The sequence below is a fragment of the Myodes glareolus genome, chromosome 6 (genome assembly GCF_982192425.1).
Source record: "Myodes glareolus chromosome 6, mMyoGla1.1, whole genome shotgun sequence".
Lineage (NCBI taxonomy): Eukaryota > Metazoa > Chordata > Mammalia > Rodentia > Cricetidae > Myodes > Myodes glareolus.
Window position 1 is genome coordinate 3,342,474 of NC_142031.1, and position 18,041 is coordinate 3,360,514.

The 18,041-nt window shown below is 51.4% G+C and overlaps 1 protein-coding gene across 1 annotated transcript in view; it reads left to right on the plus strand.

Moving 5' to 3' along the window:
- Ajap1 (adherens junctions associated protein 1) overlaps positions 1-16,490 on the plus strand; it is a 112,302-nt gene extending 95,812 nt beyond the window's left edge. Inside the window, exons 3-6 of the mRNA XM_085690163.2 lie at positions 2,683-2,770; positions 4,770-5,012; positions 6,786-6,916; positions 15,381-16,490. Coding sequence (XP_085546289.2) covers positions 2,683-2,770; positions 4,770-5,012; positions 6,786-6,858 — 404 coding nt within the window. The 3' untranslated portion in view covers positions 6,859-6,916; positions 15,381-16,490. The remainder of the gene's footprint in view (positions 1-2,682; positions 2,771-4,769; positions 5,013-6,785; positions 6,917-15,380) is intronic.
- Positions 16,491-18,041: the final 1,551 nt, after the last annotated feature.

Consider the following 18,041-nt stretch of genomic DNA (forward strand, 5'->3'; position numbering starts at 1 on the left):
CCATCACTACCATCACTGCCATCATCACCATCACCACCATCATCACCATCACCACCATCTTCACCATCATCATCACCACCATCACCACCATCATCACCATCACCACTATCTTCACCAGTATCACCATCACCACTATCTTCACCATCATCATCACCACTATCACCATCACTACTCCCATCATCACTATCATTGCCATCATCACCATCACCACCATCTTCATTGTCATCGCTATCACTGCCATCGTCACCGCCATCTTCACCATCACCACCATTGTCACCATCATCATTACCAGTACCATTGCCACCATTTTCGACATCACCATATATCAGCTTTATCCCCGTTATCCCCATCCTCACTATTATCGCCATCACCACAGTCATCATGGCTATCATTATGAACAGCAGCAGCGGCATATTGCTACCATAAACATCATCACATCATCGCCGTCCTTTCCACCAGCTTCCTCCTCCTTCTTGCCGTATGCACAGGCGAAGGATCAGCATGTGTGCTTCAGAATCACATAGCTACCTCTTGACCACGCTAAGGGAATGTGTGGATACAGTTTGAGAGGGTACTGAGCAGATAGCACCCTTCCTATGGTTCTCCACTAAACAGCCCAGCCTCGCAACGCTCCCCCTGCCACTGAGATCTTTGGTGGTTCTTAGACGTTAGTTAGCAGAGACTCCGGTTGGTGAGACTGACGGTGGTTTCTGCAGTATAGCTTGGCTTTAAACCCACTGGCAAACTGAATAGTGATTTTGGAGGAGTAGGCTATTTACCCAGAAGTCTAAAGCAAGTGCCCCAAAGTGAGCACAGGTATTTGGGGGCCACAGGCCAAAGTGAGCCTTGAGAGCTACAGCATCAAAGCAAATGGTATCCAACTGCTGTTTCCTGAAGGCAGCCATGATGGTTGAGAGGGCACCGCAAACACCACACAGCACAGAGAAAATGCATCACCGTGGCTCTTGAGGGAACAGATACAAATGGAGGGTCGCTGTTGGTGGAAGGCTGCTGTTCGTTCCCAGCTGCCCAGACCACGAAATAATCACGCAGAAACTGCATTATCTGCAATACTGTTCAGCCAATAGCTTAAGCATGTTTTTGGCTTACTCATATCTTAGATTAACTCATTTCTATCAGTCTGCATTGTTATATGGCTGTGGCTTATTGGGTAAAGTTCCATTTGGTGTCTATCTCCGGCGGAGCTACATGGCTTCTCACTGACTCAACCTACTCTCTCCTCCTCCTTTCTGCTTGGAACTCCCACCTTGCTCTAGTCTGCTAAGCCTCTGGCCAAAACAGATTTACTCGTTAACCAATAAAAGCAACACATAGACAGAAGAACTTCCCACACCAGGTGGTCGTGATACTCATATCAACTCCACTGTTTCTTGTGTGGGGGCCAGAGCGGAATCATTCAGGAAAATGGCCCTTTGCCACAAAAGATGGGGGTGGGGTAGTCGGGACATGTGCTCTGGCCTTGCCAATTTGGAATCACTCATGAAATAGTCTCCCCTGATGATCGTATTTAGCAGGGAAGTAACATCTGCTTGTGTGATGGTCTCTGGGAGGCTGCCAGCAACCTCTGAACACTGCAGTCTGCCACATGGGAACATGTGCCCTAACACCCCAGATCCATCAGATGTGACGAGCTGCAGTCTGGGGAGTGGGTGTTAGAATTGGGTGCCGGGGTAGAGACAGGACAAGGCTTGTGCGTCCGAAAGACATCAGCCCTTGGAGGAAGATGCTTTCCTCTGGAGGTTCCCCAAGCTGTCTTGATCTTCTTTTCAGGTCCCATGTTTGCCAACATCAGGCAAGAGCCAGGGATGTATACCTTGCAGATCACTCTGGCTGGCCAGTAGAGGCAACTGGGGATATTCTTTGTTTCTGGGAAGGCTGTGACAGATGAAGTCCAGAAGGAATGTGACCTAGGGTGCAATCAGAGGTGGGAGCTAGTACCTACCTTTCCCCCTCTGCCCTGTACCTAGAGGGGGCTGGCAGAGACATCCTGAGCTTGGCCATCTGCAGGGCCAGCAAATGTTTTTTAGTCTCTGGCTATCCTGCTGCTGAAGTGGCCCTGCCCTTCTCCCGGCATTCTGTCAGCCCCATGGTCCTGTCCACTGTCCTTTACTGGGGAGAGGGACAGGGCTCCGAGGCTGCATGACAGGACCTCAGCCTATCCTGATTCTTTCACTAGTAGGAACTAATGTTGCAAGCAAGGAATGATGGGAAGGACTCTAGGGACAGGAGACAATCCTGAGGAGATTGCCTTCAGGGTCTGCGGTTGGGAGACCCATCTTCTAAAAGTTGTAGGACTTGCCAGGCCAGCCCCTCTCCCATGCTCCTGCCTCTAGAATGGAGAAACAGAACATTTGTACCAGGCAAGCGGAAGGGGGCAGGGCCTGGGAATCTCGGCAGAGTTACTTGAATTCAGATAAAAGCAGCAGACTGAGGGCACCACTGCCCATGGCTAGGTCCCTGCTGAGATGCTGACTGTGGGGAAGAGGTCATGGTTGGGGTTTCCCTCTGTGGGCCCAGGTGAGAACAGTCTTGGTGCTTCAGACAAGCACCCAAGCACCCGTCCATTGTCCTTCAGTCCGTCCATCCCGTCCCCGTCCCCTCAACCCCCAGCCCCAGCCCCGCCCCTCCTGCTCTGACTCCGCCTCTGTCTCCTCCCTCCAGGTCTGGCTGTGCATCAGATCATCACCATCACCGTCTCCCTCATCATGGTCATCGCTGCACTCATCACAACTCTTGTCTTAAAAAATTGGTAAGGCCCAGGAGTGGGGGGGTTGTGGGGTGCCCGGGGGGGGGGCTGCACGGAGAGCCCCCAATTTTTAAGACCGTGCCTAGAGACTCGGACTTTCACTCGGTTGGCAGAACACTCGCCCAGCTTGCATGAAACTCTGGCTTCCATCCCAGCTGTTCACACACTGAGTGCGTTGGTCCAGCACCCAGGAAGTGGAGGCAAGAGGATCAGAAGTTCCAGGTCATCCTCAGCTACACAGCCTATGATACACATACCCTATCAAATAAGACATTGTGTCCTGAGTGGCAGCCTACAGGTTGCATTCCCGTTGGAGTAGGAGGTCCCAGGTGACTACAGCCACAGGTACCATGACCACCACTCCACTGGCTTCAGCCGGGTCCATTTCCTAGTGTTGCCTTCAGTGTGGCTCCCGTGCAAGAGGTGGGAGGTTCAGCCTTCATGACATGGTTTCCCAGGATATATGGTCCTCCCGTCACCCAGCTGTCTGGACCCATGTGCATCTGTGTGTGTTGCCTGCTGGGGTGCACTCCATGCCATACCTCTGAAAGACAGGGAAGCAGCAGCAGGATGTTCAGACCCCTCCTGGCCCCCTGCCCTCCACGGAGGTCAAGGCAGCTTACCCAGCCAGCCTCCCCGTCCCCTTGTCCCCTTCAGCAGCAGTTCTCTGCTAATCTAGGTGGTTAACTTGCTGCAGGTGCTTTTCCTTCCCTGTCCCCTCCTGTAAAGCGGGCTGCTTTGAGGCTGGCCTTGTTGGGTGTGTACATCTGCCATAGCCCAAGAAGCTGAGGGGACTGCTAGGGTTCCTTGCTGCCTACGCACCTGAAGTCACGTGGAAAGGCATTTATCTAGTGCTGTGAGCTTCGACGCTCAATCCCACCAGCAGAGCAGTATGCCCCTATGATTCCCAGACATACGTGATTGACAAGTAGGGTTCTAGCAACTGGACAGACCCAGAAATGGGGGGAAGCCAAAGGTAGGTAGCAAAGGGGAGCACACAACCCAGGACCAACCCCATTCTACTGGCCTCGCACCTGCTACGCAGGTCCCTGTGGTCCAGGACACATGGATAGCAATGCAGCTCCCACAGAGCCCCTAGAGCAGAAGATGGGGGTCACCCCAGGTATGCACACATGTGGGACAGTGCAGCATCATGGCCTTCTCGGGAGGAGAAAAGACTTGTGACCCCTTTCCATGACAGGCCACCCCTCCCTCTGGGAGAGCAGCCAGGGATGGGTGAGGAGGGCCAGCAGGGCTCAGCCTCTCTCTTCTGCTGAGGGGTCTTCTGCCTCCTGCTCACTCCCCCACCCCCACCCGGGGACATGGCAAGGAGTGAAGTGGCACCCACGGAAGACAGGACACTTGCTTCAGTGTCCCCTCACATTCCACGTGACATTCCTGCACCGATGAGAGTGGGGTCCCCGGTTCATGCTCCAGGGCCGCTGGAAGTCCCCCACAGTCAGAGCCGTTGGGAGTGAGGCAGAGCTCAGGGGACATGAGAGCATCCCTTTGCCAGACCCCTGCAGGGTCTAGGACGAGCCACTGTTTCCAGTGACAGCCAGGGGCTGGGCTTCCTCCCTCTAATCAGTTCATCCAACAGCCTTGCACCCCAGGCTATCCCCAGAGGCCCCTTCCACCAGCCCAGGCTCTCCCACAGTGGCAGTGAGCACTATCAACCTCTCCATTCCCTCGGAGGGAAGCCCCTCAGTCTAGCTAACATTCTTTTGGCAAACAAGGTCCCGGAACCTCACTACTCACTCACTCACCTCCAAGCTCTCCTGTGATAATGGCCGCATTTAAAATTCAGATTTTATATTTGAAAAAAAAAAAAAAAGGGAGCTGATTACTTGATTGTGGTTGATCTTTCTGAAGAGGCCGAGAATTACTATGTAATATAAATGATGCCTGGCAGTACTGCTTCACTGCCAGTGTGTGGGAGAGGTCTGCACATCGCTCCAGTGCCTGCCCACCCCCTCATACCTCTCCTCTCTCTCTCTCCTAGCTGTGCCCCAAGCGGGCACACTCGGAGGAACAGCCACCAGCGAAAGATGAACCAGCAGGAGGAAAGCTGTCAGAACTTAACGGACTTCACCCCGGCCCGGGTGCCCAGCAGCGTGGACATCTTCACAGCCTACAATGAGACGCTGCAGTGTTCCCATGAGTGTGTCAGGGCATCCGTGCCCGTGTATGCTGATGAGACACTGCACTCGACTGGGGAGTACAAGTCCACGTTCAACGGAAACCGGTGAGCTCTGTGCGATCCCGTCCCCAAGGCTCAAAACTCTCTGTGTGGCGCTGTCATCTTGTCCTGCCAATCTGTGGTTCGCCCAGGGGCCCAGCACTTGCAGACAACTGATTTGTCAAAAACAATAGCAGTGAAGTAGAATCAACAGGTGTTTGCCACCCCTGGGAGGCACAACAGCAGCCATAGTAAAAAACCTACCCAGACCCCAAGACAGCAGCAAAGCCATATGTATTCCCAGCCCCTCACTCCTATGCCTGGAGGCTGAATGTCTGCCCCAACCTCACCCCCCAGTCTCAGAGTTCAAAGCCAGACGATACTCACTGCCCTCTGGAGTATCAGGAGATTATGACAGGTCCCTCCCACAGTCGGTGTTTCTGAGACTCTTGTCAATAAGATGTCAGCAGCCAGCTCAGAAAAATAGCAAATACCAGGCAGACTCCAGGCTGGAGTCTCTTATTAAATGCTCTTTTATTATTCATGGATAATCTCTCAAAGAAGACACACTTCTCCAACCATCCCCGGGAATGGTCAAGAAACCCCTGAGTCAGCTGCCCAAGGTTTGTCCAGCATTAAATTAAAATATCAATAAGCTATTTTTTAAGTGACTATGCACCCATGCATCATTTGTAAATTAAAAAAAAAAGAAAAGAAGGAAAGAAATGAGGCAGTTAGCAGGCTGCTCGTATGCCTTGAAGGCCCCCTTCCCAATCCCCAGTCTCAGCAAGTGGATGAGAGGGTCCCCTGCGACCTTGGCTGGGAGGTCAGCTCTGGGTCACCCTGCATCTCCCATCCTGTTTGCTGCTTTCCCTATAAGCAGAGGTGGCTTGGACACCCAGCTCTCCTGGCCACCAGAGTGACCACAGTTCATTGTTCCTGGGCTGCTGGCTGCAGTGAACACATGTGCCACTCCCATGCGCCACACCCATGTCCCCTTGTAGAGGTTGGGTGGCTGGCTGTCTCACACCCTGATACAGAGACAGGAAGGGTGACACATTGGTGCCTGCCACAGAGCTTGGGACACGATAGTTTTCTATTGGCTGTGATAAACAACCCTGAAAAATGCAGTTTGGGGTAGACAAGGGTGTATTCAGCTTATAATCCCAGGTTTCAGTCCATCCTAGCAGGGGCTTCACAGTAGCAGGAGCGTACAGCCGCCAGCACAGCCACAGTCTGGAGCAGAGAGAAGGAACCGCAAGCCTACCTGCCGGCCTGTTTCCTTCACTTTTATACAGTTCAGGGTCCCCGGCCTCGGGAATGGTACCACTCATGGTGATCCGAATTCTCTCAACATCAGTAACACATAGGCTCCCAGGCCAAACTGATCCCCACAATCCCTCATTGAGGCTCTCTTCTAGGTGATTCTAAGTGTGTCGAATTGGTAGATAAAGCTAACCATCACAGTCACCTGGTTTCAGCGTCAAACTGTAAGGGGGCATTTTAGGAACTAGGTCTTGTCTTTTCTATCATGCGCAATACTGTGCATCCAGTCTCGCCTTTGGAAGCACAGACCCTGGCTCTGGGCTCGTCCCAAAGCCATCTGGAGATGGCACAAGAGTGAGGGATGACTGGTCACCCCACCTCCATACTTGAGACCCTCAGCCCTGTGGACCTTCAAGGCAATGATGATTCTTCTATCCTTCTATCTAGAGGCTGAGAAAGACCCATCTCCAGAGAACAGACTCCCCCTGCAGGCTGACCAGCTTGCCTGCCCTGTGCCAGCTCACACAGCTCCCATGGCTCACACAGCCTCGCTTTCTTCTCTGTTCTCCACAGATCCTCATCTGCAGATCGGCATCTCATCCCTGTGGCCTTTGTGTCTGAGAAATGGTTTGAAATCTCCTGCTGACTGGCCGAAGGCTTTTTACCTCCTGGGGGCAGGGCAGACGCCATGTGTCTGTTTCATGGTATGTATCTATCTTCCGGAGGCAGAGTGCCCTCTTTGTCTACTCGCCCACCACCTTCTCCCCTCACCTCTGCTTTGGGATGATCAGAAACCCCTCTCTAAGGCAGTGGGTTTTCCAGTGCATCCCCTGTGTGGATACTGGACCCTGGGTCTCTCTGGGCACGTCTATTAGACACACAGCCGGGACTTCTCAGGGAGGGAGTCGCTCCCAGGAACGCCTTGCAGCAGCAACACCGTCACAATGCCATGCCCTCCCTGTGCAGAACTGCGGGCTGGAATCGCCTTCAGAGACAAGCTCTGGGTACAGCATTCCCTTCCCTCAGCAGGAAGCTGCCAGGGCAGCAGCTAAGCAGACAGAGATCACACCCTCAGCACGCCACCGTGCTGGAGAGGGGGCTGGGGCGGGGGCAGTGGGGCAGGAGCAGAATTAAAATACAGTCTCGAAATATGAAAATAAGAGATAAGAAATAACATGATAAAGAGAGAAAGTGAAGAGTTGAGACATCTACTAATTTGAAGCTGGAGACTGGCACCCAAACAGGATGAATTCTTCACGCTCTGCTGCCTGGGAACATTCGGCTTGCTTTGGATGGTATTAACGTGGATGCTAGCATTAAATGGCTTCTGTGCTGAGTCTGTGAACAGTGGACTACGGAGTGTGGGACGGGGGAGTGCTTCTCCCAGGAGCTGCACAACCCACACGTCCGTCCCACTTACACATGCTGGGGGCACGGCCCAGGGTGTCGTCAGTTTGGCAGCCTTTCCTCTGTGATTCCAGGCTTGCTGGGGAACCTTCCCGTTGGAGGAGGCCTGCTTGTTGGTTCCCGGCTGCTCAGCCCCGAAATAATCACACAGAAACCATATTATTTAAAACACTGCTTGACCCATTAGCTCTAGCTTCTTATTGGCTAACTCTTATGTATTAATTTAACCCATCTCTATTAATCTGTGTATCACCATATGACAGTGGCCTACCTGGTAAAGTTCCCGTGTCTGTCTCTGGTGGGGCTACATGACTTCTTCCTGACTCTGCCTCCTTTCTCCCAGCATTCAACTTAGTTTTCCCCACCTATATCTGTTCCCTGCTCAGGCCCAGGACAGTTTCGTTATTAATTAACTGTTTGTATTCACAGCATACAGAGGGGACTCTCACATCATCTCCCTCTGCCCAGTGTGCCATAGCAGAGTGAGCCAGTCTACCCTTATCAAAGAGGCATCCAGTCATTTTCGTGAGATGGCAACCTTGTTTCTTAGATAGGATACAGTATTCGTCCTCTTACTCATTGCTCACCTTCTACGCTGGGGACTGAATGAAAAGGGCAGGAGACTGAGGGCTGGACATGGCTCAAGGGTTCCATACCCAACATTTGCCCATGAGGAAGCAAGGAGTAAGCTGCTGTCAGCATGGGAACGAATCGGTCAGTTCTTAATCCCAGCACTAATGAATCACAAGTTTGGTCCAAATCAAATCTCTAGCCCTCCGTCTCTGTCCCAAAGCCAACATGTTCCGCCAACGGGCAAGAGAATGTAATTAGATTAGACTAGAAATGAGCCTCCAACAGAGGCTTTCATGGAGCCCGCGTGGCAAGCACAGCCTTCTAGCAGCAGGACACGGAGCCTGGCACATCCTTAGAGCACAGTGCCATGGTCTGCCAATGTGTCTCATTCCATTAAGGCTGTGGACATCCCTCTTGAATGTGCCAGCTCGGCTAGTGTTGGGGAACAATGGAGTCCCTAGTTGCCTAGTAAAGCTTGGCAGTACCCAGGGTAGGGCAGGCACCATATCTTGTTATAGCTTTGAGAGTTCCTTAAAGATGGGCATGATGGCTAATACCTGCAATCAAGCAGTCAGGAGTCTGAGGCAGGGGAATCACTGAGAATTTGAAGACAGCCCAAGTACAGAGTTAGATCCTGTATCAATTAAAAAATAATAATAAAGCAAAAAAAATGGGTTAAACCATGATTCATTGACATGGAGATGCTGAGCCTCCCCACTCAGCCTCCACTTCTGGAAGAGCTGGGGACCCATAGGCCACATACCTTCTGCTCCTGGGGCAACTCTGTCATACAGATGGCCGTTAGAAAAGCCACTTTTCCCATACAGAAGTGCATTCACTCTCCCAGCAAGCCCATTCACAAAGAGGGAAACTGAGGCTGAACATGGTCAGACGACTTGACCATGGTGCTCTAGGCTGTCAGTGGTAAGTTTGATCACCCGAGGTTGTCTAGTTCCAGGATGTCACACTGCCTACCCTACCGATGGATCTGCTTTGCAAAGCCCTTGCAGGATCTGAGACCATGCCCTTTTTTATACCAAGTGCTTCTGTTCACCCCAAGCCAGCCCCAAGCAGTAATCTGGCTGAGGGTAGGATGGAGCTACAGAAGGACCGGTCCCAAGGACTCAAGGGCTTGAGCTCTGAAGCCTTCTTGTAGGGAGCTGCAGCATGAACATTTCCAGGAATATGGAATTTGGGTGGCAGGACTGTGGTTTTATTTGTTCCTTGGTTTCAGAAAACCCTCTTGTCTTTCCCCTGGCATTCTCTCCCACAGTTTTGATTAGGTGTCTCGGTACACTGTTCTTGGGTGGGGTATAAGATGCAGCTGCCCCAGGAGACACTTGAGAATCACCCCATCCACGTGAGAACACCTTTTTCCAGACGATTACTGCCCCTCCCTGTGCATCACGGGAGCCTCTGGATTGGGTAGAACTAGGTGTTGCATCTCTGTGCAAAACAAACGAACTCTGTTGCCATGCCTGCCTTGCTTCACCTCTGGTGACTTTCTGTAGACCAGAACCAGGCGAGATGTGCAAAGAGCCTCATTAAATGTCTCTGATAAATGCCTAAAGATCCCATCGCCCTGTTCCGGGCAAGCTATTCATCACTCACTAGGATGAAAGCCTTCAGATTCTAAGCATCCCCTCGGTCTTATAATTAACGCCTGGGCACGAGCAGCAAGCAGAGACCCGCCAGAGAGATCTCTCAGATTTACACAGGCACTTGTTGTCTGTTAAATAAATGACAATTAATAGAAAGAAACATTTAATTAAGGTTTAATAGTCTATTTGTCGCTTGTAGAACCTTTAAGACTTTTAGACGGCTTTTTATTGGTGATGTAGCAATTTCTTTAAAGGAATCTGTTTTGTCTGTTGTGCCGGTGTGTGTGTGTGTGTGTGTGTCTTGTGTGTCTGTGTCAGTCTGTATGGGTTTGTGTGGGTCTGTGTGTGTGTGTGTGTGTGTGTGTGTGTGTCTGAAGAACCTTTAAGACTTTTAGACGGCTTTTTATTGGTGATGTAGCAATTTCTTTAAAGGAATCTGTTTTGTCTGTTGTGCCGGTGTGTGTGTGTGTGTGTGTGTGTGTGTGTGTGTGTGTGTGTGTCTTGTGTGTCTGTGTCAGTCTGTATGGGTCTGTGTGGGTCTGTGTGTGTGTGTGTCTGTATGCGTGGGCATGTATATAGTGCACAGTTGGACACTGAGGCAGTCTTTTCTATTTCCACAGTGCGTTCTGGGGGTTGAACTCAGGTCCTCGGGCTTTTGAGACAAGCTCTTTCACCCTCTGAATCATCTTGCTGGCCCCAGGGTCGCAGATTCTTACCCCAGCACCCTCTTGTCCCCTCGCAAGAATAGGTATACGTAAGTGGCACCTGCCCTTTCCCTGCAGACAGGCTTCCGGTGAAACCCAGGGCTCATGACAAGCAAGCGCCCCACAGTGGGCACAGTTAGCTCTGGGTGGAACCAGATGAAGCTGGCTTCCTGTACCCTGAGGAGTGAAGGAACCTCGGAGGCTCACCTGCCGCTTGTTCCTGGCTCATTTCTGGCCATTTCCCCCCACCCCCACCCAGACAAGGATGGTTGGCTGAACTTCAGAAAACCCCATTAGACCTTGTTCGGTTCGCCCTACTTGCCAAAGCTGCTTCCTTCTGAACAGCGCCTCGAAAACCATAATGACTATTGCATCTGGAGTAACAAGAGATAAATCATTATTAATATTCTCAGGAACAAACTGAAGTGCATAGCTGATGAAAAAAATGGAACATGCCTTAGCTCTCCCCCAGAACAAAATAAAACACACCTCGGGGGCTGGGGAGGTGGCTCAGTGGGTAAACTGCTTCCAGGCCTCTAACACACATATAAAAAGCCAGACATGGCCCGCCAGCCTGCCCAGCCAGTCTGTGAGCCCTGGGTTTGTTGAAAGACCTTGTCTCAAGATGGATGGAGATTGAGAAAGCACCTGATGTCAATCCCTGGCATCTACATACATGTGTGCAGGCTGGAACATGTACACACACACACACACACACACACACACACACACTATATTCATAGAATACAAAGCTCTTGTAACTCAAAGGAATACTTCTTTAGAAGTAGCACAGAGACCCTTCTAGAAACTGTGCTTTCTGATATCCCGCACAAAGAAAACACAGGGGCACAGGTGCCCTCTCAGGCTGTGCTGACTATGACTGCTTCGGAGATGTGACACCAGGGACCAGGCTGCCCTGTGGTCTTGGTTTTTAAAAGCAGAGGCTGAGCATCGAGCCCATGAGCCCAGGATACCTATTGCCCAATCTTCTTCCAAGCAGCAGGGGGCAGAATCTATCCCAGAATTTATCCATGAGATTGTTCTGCAGCTCCCAGCTTCCCTGTCTCTCTTCCTGTTTCTGTGGGTCCAGTCCCACCTCCTGCTAGGTGGTGGCCTTCTGCCTGGCCTGGACTTCTGGCTCTTCTCCATCTCAGGACCAAGGGGTTCCTGCACTGAGCCTCTGCAGCTGGAGAATCCATTCTTCACCATAGACTGGAAGTAGAGAGCAGCAGGACTGAGTGCTCAGGCAGGCTGGCAGGGAGACAGCAGTCCCCCATCTCTCTGTCCTCCCTGGCCTGAGACTGGGATGATGTCCCTCCCTTGCTTGGATCCTCTTCTGCCTTCTGAAAGGAACCAGAACTGTGGTGACAATGGCAGACGCAGTGCAGGGCTATCAGTGACCCAGTCTCTCTCTCCTCTACCTGCTAACAGCTGCTCATGGTCCTGGAATAGATTCCTCCCTGTGTGGCTCCACAAGATCATTCCACAGGGACAGCCCCTGTGACCAGCGGTCCTGGGAGTGGGTTTTAGGTCAAGAAAGATCCATGTTGGTGACCCAGAATGGGGCAATGAGCCTTGTCTGTAGCACAAATAATAAAAACCCAAAGACAGATATTGGGGTTCAAGTTGAAGATCAGAAAAGCAAAGCAGCCAAGCCACTAGAGAGTTCTCACCTCTACCAAAGCTCAAACAAAGGGGCGGTCCTGTCTTCAGCGTGACTACAAACTGCAATGCTCTCCACCAAGCCTCAGACAACATTGAGATTCTGTCTCCTGCTTTATATTCCCCTCTCTGCCCAGCCATATCACTCCTGTCTCTACCTCCCTAGTGCTGGGATTAAAGACTTGTAACTCCAGGGTGCTAGGTGGATGTGCCACCGCTGCCTGGCCTCTAGTAGCTTAGCTCTGCACTCTGATCTTCAGGCAGGCTTTATTTGTTGAAACACAAACAAAATATCACTTCATGTGTCTGTCTCTTAACTTCCTTCGGTGTTGGGTATCCACAAAGACACAAAACAGGAATCTAAGGGAGCCTGAACTGACCCCACTGGAGACCTGTATGCAGGGAAGGTCCTGTTGCCAGGGACGCGTCATAAATGCCTGTCTGAAAACCCCAATAAACAAACAATTATCAATGAGAATAGGGACATATAACTAAGTCACCCATACTACACTGACCTAGGCCACTACTGCCAGTGTTAGATCACCAAGGCCAGCCTTTAGTGAACCCAAAAAATAAATGTATTTGTAGAAAGCTAGAACTAATAAATACCACTTTAACCTTTCTGTCTCTCTATCTCTCTCTGTCTCTCTATCTGTCTGTGTGTGTGTGCATGTGTGTGTGTGTGTGTGTGTGTGCGCGTGCGCGTGTGTGTTATTATTGCCCATGTGTTCCTGTGGGTATGTGCTTGTGTGGGGAGGCCAGAGGCCAATGTTGGATGTCCTCCTCCATCAATTTCTACCATATTTTTTGAGAGAGTCCCTCACTGACACCGAGGCTCACCAATTCTGCTAGACTGGCTGGCCAGCAAGACCCGGGGTCCTCCTGTGTCTGTCTCACAGCACAGGGATTGTAGATACACGTTGTCATGCCTAGCTTTTGTGTGGGTCCTGTAGATCCAAGCTCAGGTCTTCACAGTGCACAAAGGTACTTTGCCCACTGAGCCGCCTCCCTGGCCCCTTAACTCCTCTTAAGTGTGTGGTTCAGTGGCATTAATTATGTCAGACTATCCCCACTGAAACTCCCCCTGAACATCAGCATCCCTAATATCTGTATAGATGCACACTCCAGGCACACCCACCACATGCCCATTCAAGGCTCACTCGTGTTAGTGGCTTCACACCATAGTATTTTTAACTTCAAAAATGTTCAGATGAAAACAGGCACACAAGATGGCTCGTGCTCTCGACGTTAAATTCCGTCTTTGTTTGAAACCTTTTATCCCTTGATACCTGAATATGGGGTTGGGTACATAGCTGGAGGAGGACCCGCCAATGTGACCCGATGTCTCCTTCCTTTATGCAAGGTTGCCTGAGGTCCACAGTAGGTGGACAGCCCCACAGAGGCCTAGTGGGTCTTCAGCTTAGGCCTCACAAAGTCTCCAAATGGGAGTCTTTTGGAGATGGTAGGCAAGTTGGAGGGTATTCACGGAGCCTCTGTTGTCCACTCTGGGTCACGGCGGAGGGAGGAGCAGCGCCTTTAATTCTCTTCTCCGCCTCACTAGAGAAACAAGTCGAGGCTCTGGGCACAAGCATGGGTCATGAACTACCAGCCCTGCCCACAGCTCCAAGGCAAAGCCTGCACGTGCCTCCTGGAGACTTCAGTGTTCAGTGTGCACCGTCATTGAGATGGGAGGAAGGATGCCCCGCTGGAACCTTCTGGGAGAGCTGGGTCCCGTCACCACCCTGGCTGCAACTGTGAGGACACTTAAAAACCAGCTCGCAGGCCCTGGCCAGACAGCTCGTTCCAGGTCTCCAGAGGAGGCTCAGGGCATATGTTTCCAGAACGTTCTAAACACACTGTGATGGATCTTCTAGTCTGGCCATTTGCTTGGCCTGGTAACTGTGGAACAACGCCAGCATTTAAGTTGTGTCCTTCTGCCAGTTTCATCTGAGGATCACTGAGACCCTTGCTTTTTGATTTATGTTGTCTATAGGTGTGGAGGGACTTCCCTCCCTGAGGGTCTCGGTGGCCTGTAATTGTGTGGGGGCGGGGGGTTCAGTGAGGGCACTGAGTGGAGTGGAGGCCCACACACATCACCGCATAACTCAGACAGCACCCAACGGGATCACCCATGCCTGGCATTGCTGCACCCTCATGCCCAGACGCATGCCCATCCCTGGATTCTCTCTCGCTAGAAGGCTGTGTTTCCATGTACTGTCTGGGTAGCCTTTCCTGGACAGCCTGCTGGAGAATGTTGTGACCGCTGGCCTCCCTGGATTCCCTGTCTTTCCCTCTTGGAGAGACTCAGGCTGGCTTTGCTGATACGTCTGTCCTGAGACTTGGTCCTAGTGTGCCTCCAGCTACAGTCGATGGAAAGGGAGCCTGTGAGTTCCTTCCTGTATCACAGCTGTAGCAAGCAAAGCTCTTCCTCTGTGTGTTAGAGAGGGAGCAAGGAAGACTACGGTGAACATACTAGCCAATGACATGCATGGTTGGGATGCTGCTGTGTTCCATATGAGTTAATGGAGGAGACGGACCTGTCAGAGGTGAGGGGACAGCTCCACATCACCACCCTTGGCAGCTGGAGCACTCCTGAGTTCAACCCAGACCAAAGCAGAATTTATGGCCTTAGCACCAGAAAGGATTTCAGGACTGATGTCTTAAGCAGCGTTGGGAGTTTTGTTAGAGATGTTTTAATATAAGCTTAGGACTGAGGGTTAGCAGTAGAAGAGGTGCTCAGAAGAAGTTACGACACCCACAGGAGCATGGGTGTGGGCTTCCCAAAGAACGAGTCGTATTTCAGCTAAGGGTGACTGTAGATGGGCGGTCAGGAGCTCTTTGGAATTCTGTCTCTCAGTGTTTTTCTCAGACCCCACCCATTCTCTGCCTCTGTTTCTTTCTTTGGTAGTGAGGTGACAGATTGGCTCCGGAGGAAACAGGGAAGGCCTTAGCAGCTATAATTTGCTGGTGAGGGTCTTCACTCAGATGTCTGGGGGCGGGGCTCTTTTTCCTGCTCGTGCCCCCCAGATTTCCTGTATCTTTCTGTCCTGCCTCAGGCCCAGCCCTTCCTAGGAGGCCCTGAACACGGGACTGAAGCCCTTCCTCTTGACCCCACCAGTTCTTGGTAACCAGAGTGGGTGTGGGGGGCTTTGTATGGGCAGGAAGCCTTCTTGTGCCCCAGGGCATGGTGCTATTTCATCTCTTCTCTCCTTCCTCCACAGGATTCCGTTGGTGAACTTGTACAAACAAAACAACAAAACAAAAAAATTATAAAACCTAAAACTAAACTATCTAAGGGGAGGGTCCCGCACCTGCCACTTCTGTTTGCCAGTGGGAAACTCAGCAGAGCAGGACACCCAAGGCCAAATCTATTTTTGTAATATTGCTCGTGCCTAGGGGCGCTCCCTTCTCCCAGAGTTTTCTTCGGAGAGCAGAAAGAAACGCAAGAAGTGACTAGAGACAGCAGAGAAAGCCAAGCAGAAGGACAGGAGACAGCTCCCAACGCCTGGGACTCGCACCACGATTCTGAACCTGTGCCAATAATACCACTATGTGCCATGTAATGAGCCGGAAGCTCGGCCGGAGCCGAGCCCAGCGAACCACGCGGAGAAATCTTACAGAGGACAGGGGTGGGGGATCACTTCCGGTAGAGTCACTATTTCTGGTTAATATACATATATAAATATATAAATACCAACACGCAGACACACACACTTTTTTTGTACTGTAGCAATTTTTGAAGATCTTCAATGTTCCTTTTTAAAAAAACAAAACAAAACAAAGAATTGTGTTATAGTTACAAAACTTGATTTATTTACCATGCTTAGTATGAACAGAATAATCTCGTGTTTTGTACTTGGGCAACTCACATCACACGCTGCACACACACACACACACACACACACGCACCTGCACACACAAACACACAAGCATTTATACGCATATATTGGAGAAGCGGTTCTGCAGGTGGCCCAGTATTCCATCGCCATTCATCCAGGGAGACAGCCTCAACCCAGATGAGGAGGCCCGTACATGACATCCTTCATCTGCCAGATGCTCGCCGAACGGCACTCGGTGTGTGGCTTATCACCTTGGGCCAGAATTAAGAATGCTGTGGTTTGCTCTCTGTGTTCACACACATGATCCGTGCTGTTTCTTCCTTTAACTGTCTGAAGATGCTGACAGCCACACGCGTTCATGTAGCCGACTGCCAACGAGTGAGCCTGAGCACCAGGTTGGGTGGGTGGTGGATTCTCAAACATTTGTGTTATACAAGCATAGACTGAATTAAAGAGATTTTTCAGTTCTATAATTAAAGGAATATATCCATACACGGTGTGTGCTTATGTCCGGGCAGCACTCAGGAGCCCAGGAGGGATCAAAGCTCCATGGTCCTGTGTGTGCCCAGCCCAGGTGATCCCTGTGGACTATGCTCTGGTACGGCTGTCTCCTTCCATTGGTGCTGTGGTTTCCCTCGGGCCCAGGTGTGACCAGGAAGGTAGGGGAAACAGAGGACCTAGTGACATGTTTTCTCATGACAATGTTACTTTGGGGCTTCTGTCAGACCCCAGCCTCATAGTGTATCTCCAGTATATGCCCTGATTTGGAATAACTGTCATCCCCGTGGCAGGCGCCTCTCCACAGCCCATCTCAGCTAATCTCCTGTCCCCTAGGCTCCCTATCAGTAGCAGGAGCTGGGAGGAGCCTGTGGATCTGTTCTACACTCCTTGTGCATATGCGTGTCTTCCCTGTATTTTGTGTATCATGTGTGTGCAGTGGTCATGGATGCCAGAGAGGCGGCCAGATCCCCTGGCACTGGAGTTCAGGTGGCTGTGAGCTTCCCTGAGGGTGCTGGGAACCAAGCCTGCTTCTCTGGAGGAGCAGAGAACCCATGCCCTGAACCGCTGAGCCCACTTGTGACACCCTTAGCAGAGACTCAGACACTCAGGTGTCAGGGATCTTCTCCCGGGGATGTGTTCCCTCTGCACGACTCAGGTAGGATTCCAGGTCACCAGCGGGAGAACGAGGGAAAGAATGGAGAGGAAGTCTGCAGATGAGCTGAAAGGTTGGAGGCCAGACAGACAGGCTCTCTTGCCCTCGCTTGTGTCTAAGTGGCCAGTTTTGTCTCTTCCCAGGGACTCTGCGCCCTGGGGACAGTCTGACATGACATGTGCTTTTCAGAGTCAGCTTTCGTGTCCCGCTGGACCCTTGGGAGCAGAGCCTGACCGTGAAGGGAGGTGGTGTGTTCACAGTTCGGACACGGTGAGATCTGTATCCAGAACTTCGCTCAAAAGTTTAGAAGATGCTTCTTTTGGATTTTGTTTTTGTTTTGCACCCACCCTACCCCCAAACAAGACAGTGTTTTCGGCTGTAGCATGGCCGGGTTACAGCTCCAGGTCCCCAGGATTCCCCTCCATGCCTCGGAGATGAGTATCTTTCTCTGCACCTCCCGCTGTCCCCAAGCTCTCTCTTCAGAGGTGGGCTCTGAGGTTTCCTTGGTCCCGGTGAGCAGGGTAAGATGAGAGATAACATTACCGTTTGGCGGTAGGACCTGGTCGTCAAGTGTGAGAATCCCCTTCTGTCCTTCACCTCAGGAACTGAGTCTGCTAGCAGATACTGCCCTCCAAGGATGGGTTTGTCTGCTTGCTTCAGCTGCTTACCTTTACCAAGGTATGCAAGAAGGGTGACATCGGTGGTGATGTCCCTAAAGGTTGTACCCCTTTGGCTTCCAAGTCAGCAAGCCCTGTGCCGATTGCTAGTGCCCACTTGCTCCCTGCTACAGCTTTTGGTCTTGAAAGCCACCTCACTGCAAGGTCAGCTGAGCCCGTCTCCAGGCTTAGCCACTTCTACTCTCCACATCATTGGTCTCCATCTCCTGCAGC